Source organism: Rhinatrema bivittatum, chromosome 7 (assembly GCF_901001135.1).
Source record: "Rhinatrema bivittatum chromosome 7, aRhiBiv1.1, whole genome shotgun sequence".
Classification (NCBI taxonomy): Eukaryota; Metazoa; Chordata; class Amphibia; order Gymnophiona; family Rhinatrematidae; genus Rhinatrema; species Rhinatrema bivittatum.
The window spans coordinates 5,441,001-5,468,400 of NC_042621.1; the positions used below are offsets into that span (position 1 = coordinate 5,441,001).

The 27,400-nt window shown below is 46.8% G+C and overlaps 1 protein-coding gene across 1 annotated transcript; it reads right to left on the reverse strand.

Annotated features, from left to right (window-relative positions):
• Positions 1 to 1,190: 1,190 nt before the first annotated feature.
• On the reverse strand, positions 1,191 to 27,347 carry KLHL36 (kelch like family member 36). Its single transcript, XM_029608091.1, is given in 7 exon segments — positions 1,191 to 2,728; positions 4,798 to 4,955; positions 14,730 to 15,151; positions 15,154 to 15,802; positions 16,972 to 17,050; positions 18,215 to 18,406; positions 25,773 to 27,347. Coding segments are annotated over 5 exon segments (1,845 nt in total). The 5' UTR covers positions 17,032 to 17,050; positions 18,215 to 18,406; positions 25,773 to 27,347; the 3' UTR covers positions 1,191 to 2,172.
• Between the last annotated feature and the right edge of the window lie 53 nt (positions 27,348 to 27,400).

The following is a 27,400-nucleotide window of genomic DNA, read 5'->3' on the forward strand; positions in this document are numbered from 1 at the left end:
CTTAGCAGCCTGTAATTCTTTAATATACTGAGGGTAATTTTATAACAGCCCACGTGGGGCTAAAGGGTGCAAGTACCTGCGCATTCTATTCTAAATTTCCAACGTGGACTTATGCGCACAGGTCCGCTCTGAAAATGTGCAGGTCATCGCAGCACGGGTGGACACGCTTGCACGGAAAGTTGACTCCTGCTCCCAAGCAGCTATGGCTTTCTTTACACGCATGCTTTTGAGAACTGAAAGCACGCGGGGCAGATGTTTTCCCTGCCCCGACTCTGCGCAGTTAAAAGTGGGTGTGAAACGAGGCTGCGTACACACAGCCCCCTAACCCCAGGGTGGCAAACTCCAAGAGCCACAGAGAGGCCTGGTTTTCTGGATAGCCACCGTGAATATGCACGCAACAGATTTGCACGAGGCAGCGTATCCTGAAAACCAGGCCTCGTCGTGGCTTGCGAGGACTCAAGCTGGCCACGCCTGCTCTGATTTCTGAAGTACGACTGACACACGCACAACAGCGATTTGTTCGCATAAGTCATCACTTTGCTAAGCAAACCCTAAAGTGTTTTTGTGGGCAGCTGCTGAAGTTACTCTAATTCTAGAAGAGCAGATATTGCTTCGCAGCTGTGGGCTCATTTCCTCACACCTGACCTTGACTGCAGGTTCACGACCAAGAGCGTTTGACTTATCAGTAATTTACGTGGAGAATCAAAACCAGTTTCAACCCAGCTCTTACCAAGACTGACTGTTTTGTTTTGGTTTTTTTTACAAAAAAAAATTGCGGTTTAGTCAGATCGGTTTTGATTTATGCAAACATTTGCAGATCTGAGTTATTCACAGCATCTAGAAATAGTGCAAATGTTCTAAGTTTAATCGTAATTGTCAATCTGCAAATATTGGCATATAAATTGGTCAAAAAGATCCATATACCAAGTGGATATGGAGATATAATTGGAAGCCACCCCATCGCCTGGACTCACCAGAGTTGCTAGCCCAGGTCTCTCTCTGATTATTCAACACCCCAGTCCCGTTGTCTGCATGGAATCTGGGCTTGTTCCCCCCGTCCCTAATTTTACACGCTCTTTGCTTGAAACTGCCTCCCTCGATAAAGCTGCCAAGCCTCTCCCCACCCCAGAACCTTCCCCCCCTGTCCATCATTCTCTTGGAGCCTCCAATACTCCCCCCCCTCCCCCATAGTTTTGCATGTATGCAGGAGCCTCCAGCACTCAACTCCCGAGAACCTATTCAAGGGGTCAGCAAAATTCAGCAGCTCCTTAGCGGAATTCCTCATATCTGCCACCGGCTTCTGAGGCGCACAGATCACAATGCAGTTTTCTGCTCCGTGTACTGCAGGCACGCACACTTTGTCACCTCCTGCGGAGACGGCCGTGCCCACTGGTGTGTACCCTGCAGGATGGCTTGTCAAAGGGGAAAGGAAATGGGAAGTGGTAGGAGAGTGTATTTCTTCCTAAGCAGCATGTTGGCTTGATCTAGACTGGTTCTGAAGCAATGCAACCTGCCGGTTATGTAAAAGCTATTTCCGAGATAATAACCAAATACCCAGTTTACCTCTCTTAATCTAACCTAAACTGAACAATTAAGGCAAGTTATCTGGTCACCTACCAAAACAACAACGACGACGACGACAACAAAAAAAACCAAAAAACTATTTTTGCAGTTTCCTTGCTCACAGTGCCATGGTTGCAAAAGTTGCTGAAAAAGAAATGCCCTTCAAAATAATTAAAAAAAAAAAAATCAGTGAAAAAACACAGAAGGCATCTTTAAAGCAGGTAGCTTAGAAACTGGCACCTCTGTCCGGTTAAAGCAGCTATCCGTCTTGGGCGGGTTTCTCTCATGTGACGTACACCCTACTAGCCTTAGCTAGACATGAGGCCTGGGGAAGTAAGGTGGCTTGCCCTACGTCACACAGAGGATAAGCAAGAGAGCCTGGGAGCGCAACAGCCAAGTGCCAGAACTTCCCTCCACCGCCCACTCCCCAGGTCTCTCCACCCCCCGCAGAATGTATCAGGCTATTCTCAGAGGCCACAGCACTGTAAAACAGCTCGACCAGCATCAGCACCCGGCTTAAATAAGCCGAGGTTTCCAAAACCTATTGAGGAGTTAAAAAAATAAAATAAAATAAAAGGCAGCAGGAATAGAAACGCCCCTCAGGGTTCGTCATCTTCCCTGGTCCAGGTGCCTTTTTGTCTTGCTCTTTTTAATTTTATCCTCGGGTCTGGATCTCAGCACGCAGACACAAGTGGACACCCCGGCGATGGCTTTCGGGAGGTCTAGGCCTTTGGTCCATTTCTTCGTCTCCTTGTCGTACGTCTGCACAGTTTTGGAAAAGACGGTGTTCTCCCAGCTGTAGCCCCCTAGGACGTAGATCCTGCCTTCCCACACGGCAACCCCCGACTCGCTGGCCGCCTGGAACAAGGGGGCAACTCGGGTCCACTGGTTGCACTGGGGGCTGTAGGACTCCACGTCCAGAATGTCGAAGCGCTCCATGGTCTCGATGTTGTCATCACTGCCCCCGATGGAGTAAATGCTGTCCTCGAGGCTGCACATGCTGTGCCAGCCTCGGGCCGTGATCATCGGCCTCGCCTCTTCCCAGGCATCCGTGCAGCAACTGTAGCAAAGCAGGTTCTTCCTGTACGGCCCAATCTGATAATCGTGTCCCCCAGATATATAAATTAACTCCTTGTAGACAGTGCCAGCGTGGCCGTAGGTGAACCTGCAACCAGAAGGATAAACAGAAAAAGGGGGTTTTTTTTTAAATTACACTTTGATGGGGGAGGGGACATTAAAAAATATGCATCACACCCAGAACATCAAGGGTGGTAAAAAAAAAAAAAATTAGTAAAACTTAGGAACAGCCCAACATTTTTAGCAGTCAGGGAAATTCATTTTTTTTCCCCAAATTTTCAGCTATTTTACTATTGGTTTAGTCTCTCTCTCTATTTTTTTTTTCTTATTTTTATGCTTCTCTTTGTTTTCCCTTTCCTTCTCCTCCATGAATTCTCACCCCCTTTCCAGGAACCCTCCCTCCCCCTCCCTCCAGTCTCTCCCTTAGCTCCACCAGCAGCAGCTGTGGAAACTCTCTCCCCCTCCCAAGACTTGGGCCCCCACTGGGCCTCTCTCTTCCTCGGGGCCCCTGCAAACCCCCCCCCCCCCCACTACATTTATGTGGCATTCTCACGGTACAGATATCCCCGAGTGGAAGACAGGGCACACGAGCTGCACGTGACCAGACAGGGGCACTGAGTGAGGGCCGTTTCCCAGGCCAGGAGCGCTGCGGAGGTAGCATTCACAGCCATCGCACAACGGTGACACCTGGTGGCCAGACTCGGGGGGTGCGGGGGAAGCCTTGATTTGTGGACCCTGGCTAAGGATGGTCACCGCAATGGCTGGAATAGACAGGAAGGTGTTAAAAATTGGGGAAAACTCCCCTCCCCCCCCCCCCCCCCCAAACTCCATCTCAGTTGCCAGTGAGGGCGCCTGGCACCCCAGTCCCAGCAGAGGTAGCTTCTGATTGAGCTGAATGCCTGCCAGGGCAAAACACCCCCCCCCCCCCCCCCCCCCCAAAAAAAAATAAAATCACACCATGGACCTGATATTCAAGCCACAGCTTAACGGTCAAGACAGCTGGCGACGGTTGGCTAAATTTTTAGACGCAATGTAGCCGGCTAGATTTAAGTCTCCCTTCCCCCATCCTAGCTCCGCTCCTGGGACGGCCCAGCATTTAAGCCGGTAAATATAGTGTTTCACCAGGCCGACATAATCTAACCGCTTAGTGGCGGTAAGGATTTTCCTAGGGGCCAGTCCTGAAGTTAGATGGCTAATCCCTTTGACAATCATAAGCTTCATGGGAAAGCTTCTGGCTAAGCTTCTACTGCGGCTTCTAGGGAAAAATACTACGGTGCAGATCCTGCTTCCAATTCCTGGTTCCTTTACTCAATAAATCTACGTTGCTTCAACGCATGATTGAGTCCTTAGGGCACAAATTATTAACCACAAGTTTCTGGGAACTGTTTACATGGGATGAGGAGGATGTAAGAACAGTTCTATGGATTATTATTATTATTTTTTTTAAGTGCTTTGAATCCCAACGGGTTCATCAGTAACCAACATTATATTCCTGAGATGGGGGTGCTGACAAAACAAAAGGTGGGTAACCTGGCATTCATTTCATTCACTGCCAGACAACCCGGCAAAGTCACAGCCTGGTGGTTCCCAGACCTGTCCTCAGGACTACCACAAGCTGCCGGCTTTCTGGCTGTTTACCATGAATATGCATGAGATATATTTCCATATACTGGGTTTCCCGTGTATGCAAATATACCTCATGCATATTATTATTATTATTATTATTAATATTTTGATTTATATTTCACTTTTTTAGGCACTTCAAAGTGGAATATATATAGTTACTGTAGATATTTCCCTGTCCCCAAAAGGCTCTAAATTAAGTTTGTACCTGAGGCAATGGAGGTCACACGGAGTAGCAGGGGGATTTCAACCCTGGTTTCCCTGCTTTGCAGCGCGTTGCTCTAACCACTAGGCTACTCACTGTGGATATCCAACTGGCTGCAGGGTCCCTAAGGGAGATCTGGGAACCACTGTAAGCATATCAATAACACAATACATAGGCGATCTGTGAGCACCCCGAATTAGTAAGGAAATAAAAAGCAAATGATCAATTTGCTGCCGTCCTCTCACATGCAAAGAAACAGTGTCAGTCTTGGTCTCTCTGCCCTAGTCCAGGACCGGCTGTGGCACAATTCTCTGCCCTCATCAGGTTACCTTGGCAGTCCTGCTATGTAGGACCAGGCGTCTTTCTGAGGGCTGTAGGCCTCCACGGAGGAAAGCGCCCCATTCTCATTTCTTCCGCCCACAGCTACCAACGCACCTGCAATGGCTGCCAGGTAGAAATCGACTCGCCGCTGGTTCATGGAGGCCACCTGCAGGAGGATATCGAAGCCATCCAATTTACCATATTAAAAAAAAAAAAAAAAGCAGAAGAACATGCACAAGTACCTAACAACCCAGGGGCCCGTCCAGCCTTGCCGTTTCTTTGGTAAGGGGAGGGGGCTCATATGGCAGAAGGACCTGAGCAGAGCTGGGGTACAGCTCAGTGCAATGCAGAAGCTAAAGGAGGTGCTGGCAGCACCTCTCAGAATCTTAGGACTGGAAACGGGAGAGAACGGAAGATTTAGTGCAGCTCCACAAGGTGGCGCCGAGAACTAGAGATCTGTTAGCTTAACATCAGCGGTGGGTAAGGCACGGAAGCTTTGCTGAGGGATGAAACAGTGGATTACAAGATCTTCCCAAGCAAACCTGACTGACTTCTTTGATGAAGAGATTAAGTAGTCCTCAAAAGCCACAATCTGGTTTTCGGGATATCCACCATGAATATGCATGAGATAGATTTGCGACCAATGGCAGCCATGCATGCAAATCTCTCTCATCCATATTCATGGTGGATATCCTGAAAACCAGACCTGTCTGTGGCTTTTAAGGACTAGAGTTAGCCACCCCTGAAGTAGTAGAGCAGGGGCTGCTGTAAATGTGGCCTATCTGGATTTCAGCAAAGCCTTTGAGACTGAGGAGTAAGCAACCCAGTCTGGCAGCTGGAAGAAAAATTATAAATGGAGTGAAAAGCTGGTTGAGCAACAGGATTCAGAGTAGGATCCACTCTGATAAAGGGAAAGAGACCAGCAGGGACCACAGGAGTCAGTCCAGTCCTATGTCCAGTCCTTTTCAACGTCTTTAGAGGTGACATTGAGGAAGGGTTAGAAGGAAAAGTGTGTTTGTCTGCAGATGACATGAAAATTTGCAACAGAGCAGAAATGCCGGAGGGGGTAGGGTCAAGAGGTATGACAAATATGCTTACATTTAAAAAAAATGCTAAATCGTACATTGGGGATGCAGAAATCCAAGTACCAAATGTTTTTGGAGGTGATGTGCCAGTCATCAAATAGAAGAGAGACTTGAGGGTCATCGTGTCTGAAGACCTCACGCAGCTAGTTGCTATGACAAAGCAGTTGGAAAAGCTAGGAGTAGACTTGGGTGCATAAATAGAGATATTATTAGTAGATTAAGGGAAGTAATATTACCCCTCTGTAGATGTCTGTAAGACTACACCTTGAGTACTGTGTCCAGTTCTAGAGTCAAAAGCTACAAGTGGAGGCAATTCAAAAAATGATGCAGGGCCTACACTATAAACCAGGGGTGGCCAACTCCGGGCCTCGAGAGCCACAAACAGGTCAGGTTTTCAGGATATCCAAAAAGAATATGCAAGAAAAACTTATCTGCATACAATGGAGATAGTGCATGCAAATCTATCTCATGCATATTCATTGTGGATATCCTGAAAACCTGGCCTGTTTATGGGTCTCCAGGACTGGAATTGGCCACCCCTGCTATAAACCATATAAAAGGAGGTAAAGACATACTTTATAGAAGAAAGAATGGAAAGGAAAAATGGCTCTTACCTGCTAACTTTCATTCCTGGAATCTCACAGATCAGTCCAGAGTTCTGGGTTTTGCCTCCCTGCCAGCAAATGGAGACAGAGAAGAACAGCTTTTCTGACACTGCTACTTAACCTAGTGTGCCACCTGCAGTCCCTGAGTATGACCTATACCAAGCCAAGATAAGAATAGATCTCACAATAGTAGCCTCTATGGAAAACTCGTTCCAACAACATTAAGCAGATCATCATGTAATCAAACAAACTACTCTGCATTACTTACATACTGTCATGACGAGCAGGCTTTGCTGAATAAGCAGGGTTCTGGACTGATCTGTAGTATTCCAGGAATGAAAATTAGCAGGTAAGAACCAATTTTCCTTTCCTGTTCATACCCCATATCTGTCCAGACTCCTGGGATATACTCAAGTTCCCCTATACTGGGCAGGAATGTGACAGTCCCGCTCATAGTACACGTGCACCAAAACCAGCCAAGTCCAGTGTCTGGACATCCAGTCGTTAATATCAAGCAAAAGTGTGTAATGAAGCCTAAACAGCTGCCCAACAGAACTCCTGTGGGTAAACTAGCGGACACACAACTCACAAGGTTGTTTGTGCCCCAGTAGACTGGGCCCTCAGTCTCTCAGGAACTGGACAACCTCTGAAAATATATGATAGTCCACTTACCTCCTTCAGCTACCACACAGTAGTAACCGTGGAAGCCTCAGTTTCTTTCTTTGGACCATTCCATAGCACAAATAGGTGATCCGATTTCCGAAAGCCAATGGTAACCTTCAGATACCACAATGTCAACTGTCATCTAACAAATGAGGCTCTCTGACTGAGACAAAATGCAGAGACTAGTGTTGACAGGAAGAAAGGCACTGTGCGACATGACATGCCCGCCTCCGAAATCTGTAGAAAAAGGGGCCCAACAAGATAAGGCCTGCAGCTCCGAAATACTCCCCACAGAGCAAATAACCACCAAAAAGACTATGTTTAGGGTGAGATCTTTTAGAGATGCCTTTTTTAATGGCTCAAACGGAGCTCTTTGGAGCACCTACAACACCAAATTAAGGTTCCATGAGGAATACCATCTTTTTCACTGGAGGATGCAAATGCTTCTCCCTCCAAAGAAAAAAAAAGAGCCACGTCCGGATGAGAAGCTAGGGCCACCCCCTGCACCTCACCCCAAAACCTAAGACCACCACCCGCACTTGAAGGGAATGAAAGGCTGGTACATTTACTGGACCACTTTGCACAATTCAAACTATGTGAAAGCAAAGCTTGAGCAGGTTCAACTCTACCCCCAAGCTATCAAGTTTCAAACACTTTCCACCCTCTCATATAAGCCAAGGAAATGGAAGGTTATCTAGCTTGTAGCAAGGTGGTAATAACCTCGCCAGAGTATCTCTTCCATCTTAAACAAATCCTTTCAAAAGCCAGGCTGTGAGACAAGAGATCCAGCTGATCCAAGACCACTAGGCCCTGCTGAATCAACACGTGAAGATGACCAAACCTAAGTGGTCCATCTACCGCCAATTACTAGGTCCATCAACCGTGACCACCATGGTCATTCCAGAGCCACAAATATCACCTTTCCTAGGAGCTTCTCTATCCACGCAAAAGTCTTCCCGCCAGAGGCCATTGGGGGGGAAATGCCTAGGAGTATGTCTGTTATCCACAGTTGGACTAGAGCAACTATGCCCTCTGTTTCACTCTCTCACCTACGACTAAAAAAGGGCTCACCTTGGTGCTCTGTCCTGACACCATCTGATGCATCTGGGGTGTACCCTATCGGACATGAACGTGGAGCATCGCTCGCTGCCTGTCAATTCCCCTTCTCTGGAGTCCAACCCCTGCCGAATGAGAAAATCCACCTAAACGTTATCTACACCGGTGATGTAAGACACCGGCAAATCTGTCAGGTGTTGCTCCGCCTAGCCCAACAACTCCTGAGCCTCCTCAGAGACCATCCGACACTTGGTTCTTTCCTGTTAGTTGACATAAACCACCATCACTGCCTTGACCAAAGGGACCTGCATCGCTCAACCATGCACATGTGGTTGAAACAAGAACAATGCTAATTAAAGCGCTCTCACTTCTGACCGATTGATAGATCACAATGTTTTCTCCATCAACCGTTAACCTTCAGCTGTCTGCCCCCAACAAACAGCTCCCCATCTCTAAAAGTCTGACCTCAGTGGTTACTATCCCCTAGTACGGGATGTCCAAGCCCATCCCTGCTCTAAGTTGACCCGAGAAGACCACCACAAGAAACCGGACCTGGACTTCCCTGAGTGGCAATAGAAGTTGAAAACTCTTCTGATAACGGAACAGGACTGCCCTTTGAATGGGCCGCATATGAGCGAACAGTTATGGAAACTAGATCCAGCGTCGATTCCACAGAACTCAGAACTTGTAGATCATCCCAAACCTGGGAAACACTAGCCTCAACAAATGGCAAATCTGTATCTGCAGCTTCGTCACCCTGTCTGCTGCGACAAACACCTTGCCTCTTCCAGAAACGAAATAGGCCCCAATATACTTCAAGGAATGGACCAGTATGAGGTTCCTCTTTGCCAGTTTCACCATCCAGCCCAGAGACCGCAACCTCTCCATTACTGCCAACATCAACTGCTGACACCAGTTTCACCCATTTGAGTCAGTCATTAAAATAAGGATGCACTAGGACGCCTTCCTTCCATAGAGCTACATCTACTGCCACCATCACCGTGGAAAACATTTGCGATGCCCTCACTAGTCCTAATGGGAAGGTGCGAAAATGAAAATGATCTTCCAGAATCATAAATGTTAGGAACATCTGATGCTCCATCTGAATAGGTTATAACCAAGGACTCCAGGCATGCTCCTTTACGGACAGCTGCTATGAACGATCAAAGAGTCTTTTTTTGATATTGTGGTACCCCGAGGATCACGTTCACCCTTCTGCATACCAATATAGGCCTGCAAATTTCTCCTTCGTTTGGGACAATGAAGTAAATGGAATATCTTCTTTTTCCCCCAAGATCAGACCGGCCTCAAGTCATTGCGAGGCCCAACCAGTTCCCTAACTGGAGCTTTCTCGCACTGGCTCTCGCCATCTCTGAAAGGACTGTGCTCTACCTGAGTTTTGCTTCTGAAAGAAGGAAGCTCCTTATTCTGTCGATTTCTCCTGTTGTCCCTCAAAAGAGAAGTTGCACTTGCTTCCTTATGGTCTATCCTCGGGGAACATATGCCCTTTGGACTCACCCAGATGTTCCATCAACGGCTCCAGGTCCTCGCTAAACAAAAGCCTGTCCTTGAAAGGAAGAGAACTCAGTTGAGATCTGGAGCAAATATCCGTAGACCAAATCCTCAACCAGAAGAACCTTCTGGTTGAGGATTTGCCAAAATCATAATCCTAGGGGATATCTTAATCAAGATATAAAGAGTGTTCACCATATAGACCACTGCAGTCTCCAAGTGTCCTGCTTGCCTGGCGGGAGCCGAGGAAACCTTGCCTGCTCTTAGTGCATGCCGCACCCAGCGCAAACATGCTTTTCGCATACAGCTACCACATTCCGCCATCTACTTTTCGATCCTGCATGGCCTTTTGAGCGGCGGAGCCTCCTACCTGGATGGTGGATTCTTGGATCACTGCCGACACGGACGCCTCCAACTTTGGCAGCATTTAGAGCTCCAAGGCCTCCTCCAGTAATGGGCACAGCTTCATCATTGCTCTTCTCACATTATACCAGTCTCTGGAGTATAGAAACATAGAAATGTTGGCAGAAGACCAAATGGCCCATCCAGTCTGCCCAGCAAGCTTCCACACATTTTTTTTCTCATACTTATCTGTTACTCTTGGCCCTTATAAGTAACTTTTTGGTTCTAGTTACCTTCCACCCCCACCATTGATGTAGAGAGCAGTGCTGGAGCTGCATCTAAGTGAAGTATCCAGCTTAATTGGTTAGGGGTAGTAACCGCCGCAATAAGAAAGCTACTCCCATGCTTATTTGTTTACCCAGACTATGCAATTCAATCCTTGTTGGTTGTTGTCTGAATGTAAATCCTCTAGCTTCATTCCCCCCTGCCGTTGAAGCAGAGAGCTACGCTGGATATGCATTGAAAGTGAAGTATCAGGCTTAACTGATTCGGGGTAGTAACCGCTACAACAAGCAACCTAATCTCCCCCCGCCCTGCTTTTTTTGTGAATGCAAATCCTTTTTTCCACAGTTCCCGCAAGCCCCTACTCCTGGACCCCCAACTTCTTTTCTGAGCAATGGAAGGGAAAAACCTTCACCGGTCCTCATGAGCCTTCCATGACTGAGGCCACCCCTTCATTATTGGACTCTTTCTGTAGCCACTTAATCTGTAACGCCTTCAATTCATGTGAAATTAAAGGCCACCATTCCTCTTTTCTGAAAAGGCAGACCACCTTAAGATTATCCCCTTCAGTCACCAGCCCCTCCGCAGGAACAACAAGATCCTGCACTGATCTTCTTACCGGAGACTTGGCCACCAAAATATCTGCTCCGGAGTCTCCCCTCAAACTACCTTGCTGACCTCGCAAACCAAGTAGTAGCAAGATAGTCCTAGATCTCTTCTGAGGGTCCAACATTGGTGATTTTTTTTTCCCCCCAACAGGCTGAAGCAACATTGGGAGAAAGCGCACCTCTCCATCTTCCTAACCAGAAAGTTTTTATGCAGAAGCAGGACCAACTCCAATGCCAAGTCTTGTGAATATGCAGGACCATCTTTGAGGGGGTCCTCGGCATCCTCTAAGATAGCCTGCACCCTCATGGGCCTGCACAAGGAAAGAGAAGGAGGGGATTCCTCCCCAGCTCAATCTGTTCTCCTGAACAGGTGGATAAAATGGTCGCATCACCTGCTCCCAGCGATCAAGTTACCCTCTTCTTGTCGATGTGGAGAGGAGAAGCCCAACTTCAGCCTCTTATGCGGCTCAGCATGTCACCAGCAGCTTCTGCCAGGAGAATGTCTGCCTGCCTCGTGGTTGGTACCCAAGCCCCAGCCAAGTCAGCTGCTGATGAATCTGCAGACACTGCTGGGTCTGGCTCTCCTGCCTCCCATTCTGCTGTCCCATATGCCCCCAGTATGCCGCACAGCTCCTGGATGATTGGCGAGGCAGTCGCACGGTGCACCTTAGCCAATCCCAAGTCGTTTCTGCTGCCTCAATCTCTCCAAGTTCCCCCCCCCCCCCCCCCGAGCCACATAAATTCTGCTCCTGGGTATTCAACATTTGCCCTTAGTCACACTGGCAAATTTTCATAAACGTTTGCATGTGTGCCTAAGGCAATACTTTCCTTTGCTGATCACTAGTCCATGAGGGAGGGAGGAGAGAAGGCCACATGGAAGACAAGGAGGGAGCCAGACCACTTGCTATCCATGTCCTCAGCGTCGCTGCGCTGAGGCAAGTCAGGGTCACCAACCACTCGTTCAGCCACTCAACCTGGGGAATGGCCTCACCCAAAGCCTAATATCCCTGGGAGTAGGGACTCGTCTTTTTTCCTTGTGTTATTTCTTGCTTTTTTTTTTAAACTTCAGACTGCATGTTTTATACCTAGAGACAGATAAATACGGAGGGACCGCAGGTTAAATAGCACTGTCAATAAAGCTTTTCTTCTCGGTCTCCATCTGCTGGAAGAGAGGCAAAACCAAGGAGTCTGGACTGATCTGGGGCATGAATAGGAAAAGGGAGATATGATACAAGCATTTACATATCTAACAGGGTTTCAATAAAGCACAAGGAGGCGGCATTTTGTTTTATAGAATGGAAAGGGATCACCACATGAATCTGCTTCATTTTTTTAAGGGGTTAATAAACATGTGGATAAAGGTGAACCGGTAGATGTAGTGTATTTGGATTTTCAGAAGGCGTTTGACAAAGTCCCTCATGAGAGGCTTCTAAGAAAACTAAAAAGTCATGGGATAGGAGGCGATGTCCTTTCGTGGATTACAAACTGGTTAAAAGACAGGAAACAGAGAGTAGGATTAAATGGTCAATTTTCTCAGTGGAAAAGGGTAAACAGTGGAGTGCCTCAGGGATCTGTACTTGGACCGGTGCTTTTCAATATATTTATAACTGATCTGGAAAGAAATACGACGAGTGAGGTTATCAAATTTGCAGATGATACAAAATTATTCAGAGTAGTTAAATCACAAGCAGATTGTGATACATTACAGGAGGACCTTGCAAGAATGGAAGATTGGGCATTCAAATGGCAGATGAAATTTAATGTGGACAAGTGCAAGGTGTTGCATACAGGGAAAAATAACCCTTGCTGTAGTTACACGATGTTAGGTTCCATGTTAGGAGCTACCACCCAGGAAAAAGATCTAGGCATCATAGTGGATAATACTTTAAAATCATCAGCTCAGTGTGCTGAAGCAGTCAAAAAAGCAAATAGAATGTTAGGAATTATCAGGAAGGGGATGGTTAATAGAATGGAAAATGTCATAATGCCTCTGTATCGCTCCATGGTGAGACCGCACCTTGAATACTGTGTACAATTCTGGTCACCACATCTCAAAAAAGATATAGTTGCAATGGAGAAGGTACAGAGAAGGGCAACCAAAATGATAAAGGGGATGGAACAGCTCCCCTATGAGGAAAGACTGAAGAGGTTAGGGCTGTTCAGCTTGGAGAAGAGACGGCTGAGGGGGGATATGATAGAGGTCTTTAAGATCATGAGAGATCTTGAACGAGTAAATGTTAATTGGTTATTTACACTTTTGAATAATAGAAGGACTAGGGGGCATTCCATGAAATTAGCAAGTAGCACATTTAAGACTAATCAGAGAAAATTCTTTTTCACTCAACGCACAATAAAGCTCTGGAATTTGTTGCAGAGGATGTGGTTAGTGCAGTTAGTATAGCTGGGTTCAAAAAAGGTTTGGATAAGTTCTTGGAGGAGAAGTCCATTACCTGCTATTAAACAAGTTTAGTTCGGGAATAGCCACTGCTATTAATTGCATCAGTAGCATGGGATCTTCTTAGTGTTTGGGTAATTGCCAGGTTCTTGTGGCCTGGTTTGGCCTCTGTTGGAAACAGGATGCTGGGCTTGATGGACCCTTGCTCTGACCCAGCATGGTAATTTCTTATGGAAAGGCACAGAAGGATTTTAATGGTAAAAGGAAGAAGAGCAGAGATTGAATAAGACCTGTGACCACAGAGCAGGCAGGCACAAATGCACAGACTGGGTGGGCCAAGTGGCCCTTGCAGCTGACACCTTCTATGTTTCTAGAGCTCAGATGGATCCGAGCACTGTGGCTCAGTCACAGCAGTTGTTTTTTGTCAGCAAACAGGACATGGCTGCTGTAACCAGACTGTAGGCATATATGGTTTTATTTTTATTTTAGATTAGATGATGCACTTGGAAAGTGTGCAATCCGCTAATGCAGCATTCATGAAATGCCTGAGGGGTGAGCAGGGCTTCTGCAATTTAATTTCTGAGCCTTTGTGCACTTTTTGGACCTGTCCCCTGTGCATTTCTAAAATATTTTTTTTCTATTCTTCTCATCCCCACTGAACTTTTTCAGTGGAATTAAATGTTAAGACCATTGGATTTTAATCGTTTTGGTTTTTTTTATTTTGCACTTCTTGGAAGCCATAAAGTCCCAGGGTTGAAGAGACAGCACTCCCAAACCACTCGTGAGCACTAGTCTGAGAGCGGTGCTGGACGCGCTCTGGAGGAGGCCACATTTTGTCCTCTTGGACAGCGCATGCTGTTTCAGTGCCCAACAGCAGGGACAGGGGTGAGTGTGTAAAGGGGAGAACCACCGATCAGAGACTGCAAATGACGGCTGCATCAGGGCACCCCAAATGCAAGATGCACTCCAGGGCCCTGGATTCTGAGACGTCTTCAAGCCACGAAAATGACCAAATATCTGGCGATATTCCCACCATGGCATTTTGTCTTCCATCACATTGGGCATGTCAGAATTTACTCCCCAACTTGCTGACTGGGCTTGAACTATAGCAAAATGGGATCACTTTGACCCATCTCTGGTCAAAAGAATTAAAAAAACAAAAACAAAACATTATTTGGAAGTGGACAGGGTATGAATGCCTGAGCAAGTGCTTTATTCTAAACTGCACACTTCTGGTGTGTTCTTCTTTTGTTTCTGAAGCAGAGTAATGGAAGAAATACATCAAATATCTTTTTCCATGAAAAATAAGAGAAGTAAAAAAAAAAGTCATTGCAGCAACCTTATCACGCCTTCCCTCATTTCCCTGCATAAAAACATGAGCTGAGGTCTCACCTTTATCCACTGGTTGCAGCGGGGATCGTACCTGTAGAGGAGATTGGAAGCTGCATTGCCTCCGTTATCTCTTGAGAAGCTGCCTCCGGCTATGAAGATGAAACCCCCCAATACCGCCACACAGTGATGGCTGCGCCGGGCTGGAAGGTGGGTCTCCAACATCCACCTCCCATTTTTCTGGTCCAGGTAGCAGATGTCGTCGCTGAGCTCCAGGCAGTGTTCAGCGACCTCCCCACCCACAAACAGGAGCCTCTCCCCGTCCCCTCGCAGCAAGGTCCGCTTGCTCTGCAGCACCGGCTGAGCTGTGACGTTGTTGTGATAGCCGATCGCCTCCTCCAGGAAGCCCTCACAGTTGGCCTCCTTGGGAAGGAGGGAGCAGATTGCAGGCTTGACCTGGTGAAGGAGGTCATTCTTGGGGATCAAGGAAAGTGAATGTTTTCCAGAACCCGACAGGCCTGGCTCTCTCTCTCCGGACTCTGGGTCAGCCACTGCAAGGCGGCCTGCAAAAGGTCATGCTCACACTCCTGCTGGACATCATTACTGTCTAGGTAGCAGCAGAGTTTCTGGAGAGAAACAGTTTGTAGGAAGGCGGGCGTGAAGGAAAGCGTGCCAAAGTTCTGCAGGATGAAGCCGTCCAGGTATGTGTCCAGATGCTCCAGGTTGTATATGGAAGCCAACTCTTGCAGGTACAGGTAGTTCTCCTCATTCACCTCGTTCTCCAAAAACTCACAGCAGAAGTCCACCACCTTCCAGATCTGCAGGAGGTGTGCCGTTTCCAGCACGTAGTCAATGTTACCCCCATCCAGCGACAGCTCACCGCTGTAGAGGAAGTCAATCACAGCCTTCAGGCCGAGGTAGGAGGTGCCAATCAGTTCCACCTCCTTCTGGTAGGCCTCCCGCATGCCCAAGGTGAACATAGAGTTGAAGTAGTCACTGCAGACGGCCAGGAGGTTCCGGTGGGCAGGAACTCTCTGCTCGTCGGCCACCAGGACGATGTCACAGAAGAGGCCCCTCTGTCTTTGCTCATTCAGACGCAGGAGAAGCAGGCCGGCATGGTCAGCCCATCTGTACAACTACAAGGAGAAAAAAAAAAAGAAGGCAGGCTGTGAAAGCAGCTGCTCCCTTATCAAATCAGAGCAGAATGAACTGCTGCAGGCTCGGTGCCCGTCACAGGATAAAGCATTAAAAAGGGCACATTCAAAAGGTTTTTCTATTGAAAACTGGGTCTCCCCCTATGTGGGTAAAAGTGTTTGTACAGGGTGGGGACTTTTGCCCGCAGTGAAAAGGGATGGGTCTGAGGACACAGAGAGGGCAGGGCAGTCTGGCCACAATGCAGGGTTTCGTTTTGAAATCTTCACGCTTGGTTTGGGCTGCGAAATTTGTCCCCGATGAAAAGAGGGCACAAAGTGGATGTTGTATTGCTTAATTGCATTTATTGTGCTTTTAAGTCTCTTGTTTGGTTTTAATGCTGTTTTATTGCTTCGAACAATGGATAATGTGGCATATAAATATTTTAATAAATAAATGAAAATCTGCAGAACAGCTGGCCCCTTCCCTTGCAAAGGAAGACCTCCTCTCCTCAACCTGAGCTGGTCCCTTAATTCTGCTTTGTGCAAAAGAACCATATGCCATTTTAACCATTTAAGGCCTGATTCACTAAGGCTTTTTTCTCATTCTGTGTCTATAGGAAAAAAAAAACAAACCTTAACGAATTAAGCCTTTGGTTTGTAATATTGCAGTTTTATAGCAACATCACAGAATTCAACACTCGAGCTCTGTGCCTGAAAAATAACCCTGGGGGTCATTGGATGGAGCAGGAGGGCCTCACATAGGGCTGTAGTATTGGGGACGCTGGACAGTGAAGGATCCCTCACATATAGCAGTAGCACCGGGGAGTGGCGATGCTTACTTGTGGCTGGAGTACTGGGTTATAGGGATCGTGGCCCAGGAACCTTGCTAATATGTAGTGTTACACCACCAAATTACTACAAAAAGGCATCAACGGTTATACAAACTCTAGAAGTAGGATTCTATATTGTATCCCTCCAATTTTGTTCCCCACTCGCTCTCTAACAGGCGATCCAGGTAAACTGTGACCCACCAGGCAAAGGTGGGAAGAGAACCCATCCATGAGAACCAAACTCACAGTCCCAGACTCTCCATATTCTATAACATTTAAGATTTAGTCTATTGCTCACTGTACCCCCTTGGTGTGCCGGACACGGCTGGATGATTTACAGACCTTTGAAGATTCACTGATCTTGTGTGGACGGGACACTCTCAACTGCTTGGTTCCTTCCATTGTAGGCTGCCGAGTGCCCCTTCCAACGCAATAAACAGGAAACCAATTAACAAACCTTATCTTCACAACACAATCAGTCCCTAATGAACAGGGAAACTGCCGTTCATTGACCATGTTTGCTGGGGCTCTCTCAGAATCAACCCGCTTCAGATTTATACGCAAGAGGACTAGAACCATTTCAGGAGCTGCTCCAGCTTTCAACAGCCACAGGTAGGAAGTCCCTGGCAAGAACCAGGTAAGAAACGCAGGCTAAGCACCAAGTAAAAGCTGGAAAAAAAAAAATTAGACTTCTAGAAATAGTTTCAAACGCTCTCTGCCGCAGGCCAGCATAAGCTGTGGTCACAGATGCCCGCCACCGCCCCCAAGGAACCTTTTACGTTCCCTGGGTAGCTCAACGTTTTAGCAGGAGGGGTGAGCTTTACCGAATGGCAGCAGCTTGGGAGTTATCGACACCGCCCCAAGCGGGTCCATTCTCCACCAAACCCATGGGCTAAAACTATGTACAACAGCAAGCATTAAAAAAAAAAAGGTTATCCGTTGCAGCACCCAGAAAAAAATCAATAATTACAACATTAAAACCTCTTTCAATTTAAGGGGACAATGAGGTAAAGTGCACTAACATTGGCCATTAATGCACATACATGCAGTGCTTATTGCAGTTATTAAAGGCCAATGTTAATGAGATGCAAACAAGGCATGCGCCACCGCAAACACAAAAATTACAACTCCCAGAGGTGTATTTACATTTTTTTTTTTTTTTTTGCATTAATGTATCCAAGAAGCAGTCTGCATGTATAACATTTTCACTGCTTTAATAGGCAATGAGCTATTCTGCATAGTGGTGTATCTCATTGCCTTATTAGCACAGATTTCACAATCACATTATCGCAAGCTAGTTTACATGCGCTGACTGCTTGTGAGAGCGTTGTTAATGCACTTTGCTACCGACCTCAGAGTGAGTTACAATTTTGTAAGCCAGCCAATAGGCTTGAAAGAATGCAAGAAGCGCAGGCAGGAAGGATCTGGGTACTCGGGATTCCAGTTACTCTCGAAGATGACCAGGACAGGGCAGGACGTGCCTAGTGTTACAACACAGAGGCCGGCCTTCTTCAATTCAGATTTTTAAAGCCGTTGCAGAAACCCAACGGTAACTATGAAAATGGAATCCCATCTGCAAACCTACCAGGCTTCAGGGGAACTTTGGCTACCCCAAGAAGATTAAGGATGTTAGCAGGTTGCTTTCTCCAGGTCACTGGAAAACCCGCCAGCTGCCTGGCTCCTGCAACTCCGGCGGTTCCCTTCCGTCCTCTCCTGCCGCCGCCATGTCTCATGTGGGAACGGGCGAGAGCTGGTGCAGAAAGGCAAGTCCCGAGAGCTGTCATGAAAAAAAAAAAAAAAGACTAGTATTAACAGAGAGCCTTCACGTAGGGAAAATAATCTAAAATAGCTACAGCAATAGGCATTAACACTCATAATGAAACCTCTGTGGTCTGAGTCATAGCTGCTTGGACCCCTCTGCCAACAAGGATGCTGCTGTGAATTGATAAGGGATTCTCATATAGAACAGAGAAGAGTCCCATTTACCACTGAATCTGTTATGAATGCTTTTTTTTTTTTTTTTTATCATCACTTGTTTCAGATATCATTCATTTTTGTGATTTATTGATATGCCTGTTTGTATTTCCTTCCACTCAACAGTAGTAAGCCACAGTCCAACAGGCATAACATAATGATATAAAACAGAAGAGGGGCCTGAAACCTCGCTGTCTGATATCAGGATTTCCCAATGAAGATTCCCATTACAGAATCAAAACATCAGATTTTTTGGCTTACTGGCATTCTGCTGAAATAGATCTCTCATCCGTGGAGTGCCTGGCCTGTCATCTGTTTGCTATCATAATTAGAACATGAGACTCGTTTCCTGGTCTGCTCAACAGCAGGTCTAGTGCTAGTTTACAGATTGTATGTTGGAGAAACTATTTATCCATCCAACAAGAGCAAGCCATAAACGCTCCATATGGCTCTGCAGGGCGGGCTGGGGCTGTGCCGAGTCAGAGGAATAGCTGTGCAGTAATGCAGTCTTTCCTTATTAATTCTTCTTTTCTTGTCCTGTAGGCAGGATTAATGCATGTGCAGCCTGGTGGGAGCTGGAATTACGGCAGCACTCAAATCGTTTGTAGAGGACGCACAGTGCTGCACCTCACAGACTCACAACTACAATATGCTGCAATGCTGCTCCTGTGCCGTTATGGGAATGTGTCTGTTTACTGCAGTCTTGCACACACACACACACACACACACACAGAGCTGAATTAGCACAAATCTGAAATAAGTGAACAATAGCACCAACTGTCGCAAGGCCAAGCCAGAGATAAGCAAATGAAAGATTAACTTTGGATATTTTTCTCTGTATTTTTAAGGCAATGGAATCAGAAATATTTATGAAAAATGTGCAAGCAGTCAGTAGCTAGGGTTGAAGCCTTACGATTGCTGTTACAGCTCACAAGAGGCTAACTTGAGATAATTCATCCCTTGTGCAAGTTGTGTCATTTTGGGTCCAGTATGCACACACATGTCTCTCTGCATTTAACCAGTTATTGCACAGACTTCTGTAAGGGCTGCCCCTCCTATTCCAAAATATCCGGATATGCAGCCTGGCCATAAATTGGCTGTGTGCCAATTTATGGTTCAATCAGGTCTTACGTGCTAATTGGTTTTCCTCGAGTCGGACAGACCAGGAACTTGTGGGATTCCCCCTCCCACCAGCAGATGGGGGCAGAGTGCGAAAGCTTCCTCTCTAACGTCACTACCACAAAGGCTGGCCCAGCAGAGGGAGAGTCAGTAGTCTTTTGCTAAAGCGTGGCTTGTTGCTTGTATTCTTCTATCCCCTCTTTTTCTTTTGTATTTTTATTTAAGGAGATTTATCAGCTCATTACTTGGCCTGCTCCTTTGTCTGTCTTGTCCTCCCCAGGGTGGCATTTTCCCTGGTATTATAGGACGCTGGTTCCCTACTTTCTGCAGTAAGGGATCCAGGACTTATCATACAACGAAAGAAAATGGTAAGAGAAGAACAGCCTGCCTTCGCATTCAGCTGGGCTCCCTTGTTCTTTTATTTTGACTTACTTATCAAACTCTGTTCCTTTATTCACATGCCTGTCCATTCCTTTCTTATGGGCAGCAGTATCTAGACTGGTCTGACAGAGACTCGAGGAAAGTCAATTAGCAGTAAGACCTAACTGAACCTTCCTCTTTCTCCTGCCAGACCAGTAACCTGTGGGATGAACCCAAGCTGCCCTTGCCTCGGGTGGGATCCCTAGTGCTGCTTCCAAGACCAAAACTCATCTCCTCCCTTTCTTGAAGGTGTAGTCTATAGTGTTTTGTAAAAGTGTGGACCGAGGACTACGTGGCCACCCTGCAAATGTCCCTAAGTGTAACTGCTCTGTACTCTGCCCAAGACGCTGCTTGTGCTCTCGTGGAATGCACCCTTAGCCCTTCCAGCACTGGTTTATTCCTCATTACTTAGGTTGTTGTTAATGTCTCCTCAATCCATCTCACGACTGAGGCTTTGGATGCTATCTGTCCTTTTCTGGGTCCTGTGAACAAGATAAATAGTCTGACTTCCTAAAGTCACTGGTCACTTGCATTTTAAGAGGAACCTGCGAAGATCTAGGAACCTCAAATCTCTGCATTTCCCTATGCATTCCGCCTTCCTAAATCCAGGAAGAGAGTTGGGTTGCTTGAGATGAAATTCTGATACAACCTTGGGTAGAAAGGTGGGTACCGGTCTGAATGTCACTTTTTCCTTTGAAAAGGATAAGTACAGATCCCTGCAGGACAGTGCTTGCAACTCTGAGATCCTTCTGGCCGATCGCAGGGCCTCTAACATCGCCATCTTTAGTGTTCGTTCTTTCAAGGAAACCTCCTTGATGGGCTCAAAAGGCGCTCTGACTAGCATCTTCCGTACCAAGTTCAGGTCCCATGGTGGTACTACGACCTTCCGAGGAGGTCTCACCTGCTTTGCTCCCCTGAGAAAGCGAACCACATCTGTGTTAGCAGCCACCAATATTCCTCTGCATGGCCCTCTGAAACATGCAATTGCTGCCACCTGCACCCTCAATGTGTTAAGCACTAGCCCTTTCTTTAGCTGTTCCTGTACAAACTGCAGGATTGAAGCAATCTCTAATTTCATCAGGGCCAGCCCTCTACTTTTACACCAGGCTTCCAAAACTGTCCAAATGCACCTATATGTGAAGGAGGTGGACTTTTTTCTGGCCTTTAGTAGGGTTGTGATTTCTTGGGTCGAATATCCTCTTCTGATAAACCTTCCCTTTATGAATTTGTCAGTACTGTTGGCCCCTGCTTAAGGAGTGCTGCTATCCCTCTGAAGGAGATCACTTTTGCCTTCTTCAATCTTATCAGATCTGTGTACCAGAGACGTCTTGGTCAGTCTGGCGCTACCAGGACCATCCAGCCTGGGTGCTGAGAAAGCTTCCTGACCACCTTGCCTATCATTGGCCCGGGGGTGGATGTATGACATCTGATTTGCCGGCCAGGGTTGGGACAGTGCGTCCATTCCCCTTCGGCTGAAGAACCAACTGGCCTTGGTATTCTTTCTTGTTGCCATTAAATCCCACTGTGGAGTGCCCCATGCACTCGTTATTAGCACAAATGCCTCCTCTGACAGCTCCCATTCTCCTGGGTCTAGCTTCCGTCGACTGAGGAAATCCACCTGCAAATTGTCCACTCCTGCTATGTGCACTGCAGAGAGATCCAAGAAATGCCTCTCTGCTATCTCCATGATGAAGCGCGTCTCTCTCGCTAGGGCTGCGCTCTTTGTGCCCCCCCTGCTCGTTCACATAGGCCACTGCTGTGGCATTGTCCATCTGACATGAACTGCTTTATTCCTCAACTCGGATCAAAAATGGCCTACAGCCCACCTGATTGCTCTTAACTCTCATATGTTTGTGGACCTTAGAACCTTTTGGTGAGTCCAGGACCCCCGAGCAGTTTGGCCATGAGTCTGTGCTCCCCACCCCCCGATGATTCGCGTCTGTGGTTACTATTGTCCACTATGGGGAATCTGGAAAGGTTGTTCGAGTCTGGCCACCACCACAGATTCTGCCTGCTTGGTACCTCAGTGCGAGACTTTTGTCGTACAGCTGAATTTGTGACGACCAGTTGAACAAAAGGTGCACGTGCGTTCTTGCCCATGGCACTACCCCAGATACCGCTGCCATGGAGCCCAGGACCTGAAGATATCTCCACACACATGGGAGTGGGGCTTGTTACAGGGCCTGCACCTTCCCTATCCTTCTGTCTGCTAGATACACTCTCCTTAACACAGTACGGAAAAGTACCCCTAAATACACTAGCATCCGAGAAGGCTGCAACTGGCTCTTTGCCCTGTTCACCATCCAGCCCAATTTCTCCCTGTCGGCCCTCCTTATTAGCCAGTCATTCAGGTAAGGGTGCATTTGGACCCTTTCCTTCCTGTAAAGATCCTTGGTGTCATGGCCAGTCCAAAGGAGAGAGCCCTGACTAGTAATGCTGACCAGCTATCTCGAAGCGTAAGTAATGCTGGAAATCTCTCCTGATGGGAATGTGAAGATATGCTTATGACAGATCTAAGGCTGCCAGGAATTCCCCTGTCCTTACGGCCACCTTTACTGTAGCCAGTGATTCCATGCGGAAATGGGGAACTACAAAGGCCCTGTTTACTCGCTTTAGGTCCAGTACTGGCCGAAATCTTCCTTCCTTCCTTCCTTGGTACTAGGAAATAAATGGAGTATACCCCTGTGCCTTCCTGACCGGGCGATACAGAGATAATGGCTTGCAGTTGAACTAACCTGCCTAACGTCTGCATGACCGCATCTCCCCTGCTCGACTTGTATGGGGAGAAAACAAAGAAATCTTCTAAGGGGAATCTTAATTCTAGGTGATATCCTTTGCTTACATCCAGGACCCACTGATCCTTTGTTATTTTGGCCCATGCCTGATAAAAGATCTGTAACCTGTCCCCTACCTGGGGAATCATGGAGTGGTTTTGTCGCTAAGGGGGGCTCGGGAGTTCCCTTCCTTTGGAAATCATCTATTCCCCCGAAAGTGCTGAGATCTGCCCAGGATCCTGACTGGGTGCGAGAGCTGGCTTCTACCACCCCTCTGTCTGTACTCCCTGGGCCATGGTCTCCAGTTGCCTCCCTTCAACGAAGCCTCTGGCCTTTTCTTCCAGTAATCTTTGGGCCTCAATCCTCCCCAGTCTTTGACCATCTTCTCTAGGTCTTCTCCAAACAGAAGCCTCCCCTTAAAGAGTAGCTTTTCTAATCTGGTTTTGGACGCTGAATCTGCTGCCCAATTTTTAGCCATAAAAGCTGCCTAGCCCTGACCTCTGTTGCTGCTAACTTCGCTGAAACTCTAATAAGGTCTTACATAGTATCTGCTTCAAAGGCTGGCGCCAATTCTTCTAGGGCCAGCCCCACCCTATCCTCCGAGAGTCCTGCATCTTTGGGACCCTGGATCTCTTGTTGAGACCAGATTAGAAGGGCCCTGGCTACATCACCTCCACATATAGCTGCTTGGAGGGCCAGGGATGAAAGCTCAAAACCTCTCTAATAACGTTTCCACTTTCCTGTCCTGAGGGTCTTTCAGGGCTGCTCCACTCTCTACTGGTAGAGTAGTTTTCTTTGCTGTTGCTGAGATCGCCGCCTCTACTCTAGGCAGATCTAGAAGCCCATCCTTATCCTGCTGTATTAGATACAGCCGCTGCTTAGTTCTATGGCTTCTCAGCCTAGACTCCGGGATCTCCCGTTCCACTGTCAGCACATCCTGGATTGTTGAATGGATGGAAAAGGCTTTGCAAGGATTCCTAATCCCTGTCAGAATGGAATTCCCCTTCGTTCTAGCCTTGGGCATTTCCTCTTTCAGACTTAGGACATGCGAGACTTTTGTAATTAGGGCCCCTAGCTCATCTGCCCTAAACAAACGCACAGCTGAGGCCCTAGCCTCCAGTTCTTCCTCACTTAAAGTGTCTTCCTGGGAAAAGCCCTCCTCCTCGAACCCCCCCTGGGTTCCACCTCAGGTCTCCAATCTTCCCAGCCTGAAAGTGGTTTGAGCTTTTCTCCTGAAGGAGTCTTTTTCGGCTTATCTTTCATCTGGAGATAGGCTTGGTGTATAGCCAAGATGAAGTCCGAGGAAAACTCACCTCCCCAGAGGGCTTTAGTCACTGATGCTGCTTGCCTGGGGCTGGCCCACCCTCTGAAGCTGCAGAGCAATGCCTTCACCGCCCTGAAACTTGTTGCAAAGGCAGGGGAAAGGACGCACTCCCTGGCACACACTTCCTCTTCCTCCACCAGGGCCTGCTTTTTGTGGTGACAATTGTGACCAAAAGAGCCAGCAACACTAGGGACCCACCAGGTCCAGAACCTGGCACACTTTCTCCCCTTGTCCATACCTGGAGCAGGCAGCAATAGTTCGGGATGGGCTGCTTCGTCACTTTTTTTTTTTTTCACACTCACAGTTAGGCGACTTTGTCGGGAAAACAAAAGACCAAAACAACTGGTTGCCCTGGGGAGGGAAGATCAGACCCATGGAGGATGTCATCCCACGGGGTCCTCAACCCGGCCCAGGCTCCTAGAGAAAGCAACATTAGGAAAGGCCATTGCCCTAAGGCCCTTCTTAAGCTGCTGGACCAGCGATGTCTAAGCTCCATCCCATCTGCTGGAGGCAGAGACTAATGGCTTCTCCCTCTGCTGGGCCAGCCTTTATGGTAGTGATGTCAGAGAGGAAGCTTTCGCACTCTGCCCCCATCTGCTGGTGGGAGGGAGAATCCCCCAGGTTACTGGTCTGGCAGGACGAAGAGGAATTATAATTAAACATATTCTGGTATTACAGTATTAGCTCAGAGCAGATTACAATAATATAACACAGCATTAACAATACAAAACACAAATTATTATATACTTAATCTAAAGCAAAGCATATATTACATTATAACCAAATAACAAGTAAATACAGTAACACAAGTATCCAATAGTAAAACAAAATGTAAATACAATAAAAATCATATAAAAAATTCAACACAATCAATAGCAAAATTATACATTTAATAAATATACAAAGGAAACCCAACATACCAACTCACAAATTCAAAAACAATTCTAAGACATAAAATAAACATGGAAGCTAAATAAGTAATGTGTACAAAGAATCAACACTTACAATCAAGGGAAGGCAAGGACAGAAAAGGCAACTAGGGCTGGATTTAGGCACAGGCAACATACGCACGTGCCTTGAGCAGCAAATTCTGAAGAGGCCCAAAAATTGGGACTTTCTCTGCTGTCTGATTTCTGGGGACAAAATCTCCCATTCCTGGTCCCCTGCCTATGGAAGCCATAATCTTATATCCAGCCCTGGTCTTAACAGCTTTCCTAAATTTCAATAGGTCAGTCATAAAATAGATCTCTCTGGAAAAGAAATTTCACACAGTAAAACAAAAAAGACTGACAGAGACCTCCTTCAAGTTGAGCCCAACCTCACATCCAGAGGATCCTAGAAAATGGCCTCCTGCAAGGAACTCAAGAGAACTAGTTGGGACATATTTCAAAAATTTAACTGAAGATAAACTGGCCCAAGATTACTAACACTTTAAATGTAATCATCATCACTTTATACTGAATACTCCAAGGTATGCAGAACCGAAATCCAGCTTCCAAAAACAGAAGGTGAAATTTAAAAAAAAAACTTACCTGTTAATTTCCTTTCGTCCTGCCAGACCAGCAGATGGAGACAGACAAAAAAATGTAAAGCTGATTTCGCGCCCCCTAAAAAGATCTGGTGCTGCCTTCAGCTCTTCAATAACATAGTAACATAACATAGTAACATAGTATTGATGGCAGAATAAGATAAAATAGTCCATCCAGTCTGCCCAGCAAGTTTCCTATGGTAGTCAAAATAAAGACAACAAAGGCAATTGTTTGTTTGGTTACCAAATCACCACCACAACCAAAACCTGATGCAACAAAAAAACTTCACTCCATGGTCATTAACTGAGAAATTAAATAATCCCTGTTCCAAGGACATGGTCGACAACATACTTGTAGTTAGCTTTCTGAACTTGTCAGACTAAGAGCCGTTGATCACTGCTGCTTCCCTGGGTGGGTTCTGGACTGGTACGACTAAAAAAAGGAAAATAACAGGAAAGTTTAAATTTCACCTTCCTTTTTGTCCATGCCAGACAAGGGGGGTGTGCCAAAGCTCCATCATGACCAGGAGGGAGGAAGCATGATAGTAGCCCGTGTAGCCTCTCCCGGTTTGCGCACCCACACTAAGGTGCATAAAGCAGGGATGCAATACAGACAAAGGCACTGCCCTGCCATTATCCTCTGGTTTTCCGTCTTGAGAATCTTGCAAGGGTGATCCCTGGGAATGGACATCTTATGTGTTAACTCCATTAATAGGGTGCAAGGAAGAATATTTCTGGAGTCTCACTTCTACTGCCACCATGACCTAGTCCTACTGGTGACAATGATATAATCACTTCAGCAGAAGTTAAAAGTAAGATCCTGGCTCATTGTCTTAGTTTTTATTTAATTTTCTAGTGGAGAAGACAGAACTACAACAAAAACTTCAGCCACTTTTAAGCATCTACTCCCGGTGCCTTCTCATCTCTATCTGTTGCTGCTGTGGTACTGAGAACAAAGTCAGGCTTCTGGCCTAGGCCAATAATCTTTACATGTTTAGAGAGCAGCAGCATGGCTTCTGCAAACAACGTCGGGAAAGGTTTTCAACCAATTTTCCTCCCATGTTCAGTCTATCAGGGAGAACAAGCACATCTAAGAGAAAGAATGAAACTGCGTTTTGCCTTATATTTCTTCTTAGAAACAGAAAAAAAAAGATGCCAACAGAATAACGACCACTTAGCTCATCTGTACTTGCTACTGTGTTGTCACAGATCTTACTGATCTCCTTCCTTCCCAGGAAGAGTCTATGCCATGCAGGCTTGAATTCTCTGCTGGAAGACTATTCCAGGCGTCCCCGTCCCCCCCCAAAAGTATTTTCTTATATTCTGACTTCCGCCTCCTTTCAGCTTCCTATAACTTCTTGCCCTTAATCTTTTCATGCTGTCGAAAATGCTGCTTCTGGTTTGTTGTGTGCAACCCGTCTCCTCTTTCCCTTATTGTGCATCCTTAGCTCCCTCCGTCTGTGTTTTGCTTCCAGGACATCATTTCGGTGGCACCGGCCCTCCTTCATATTATCCGCACCGTGCGTTGATGGAGCTCTCCCGATGGGAGTGAGAGTGTGTGTGCGTCTGTGAAAAACATAATTGCCCCCTTCCCCCCCAATAAAGATTGAGTAGGAATTGCCCATCGTCCCT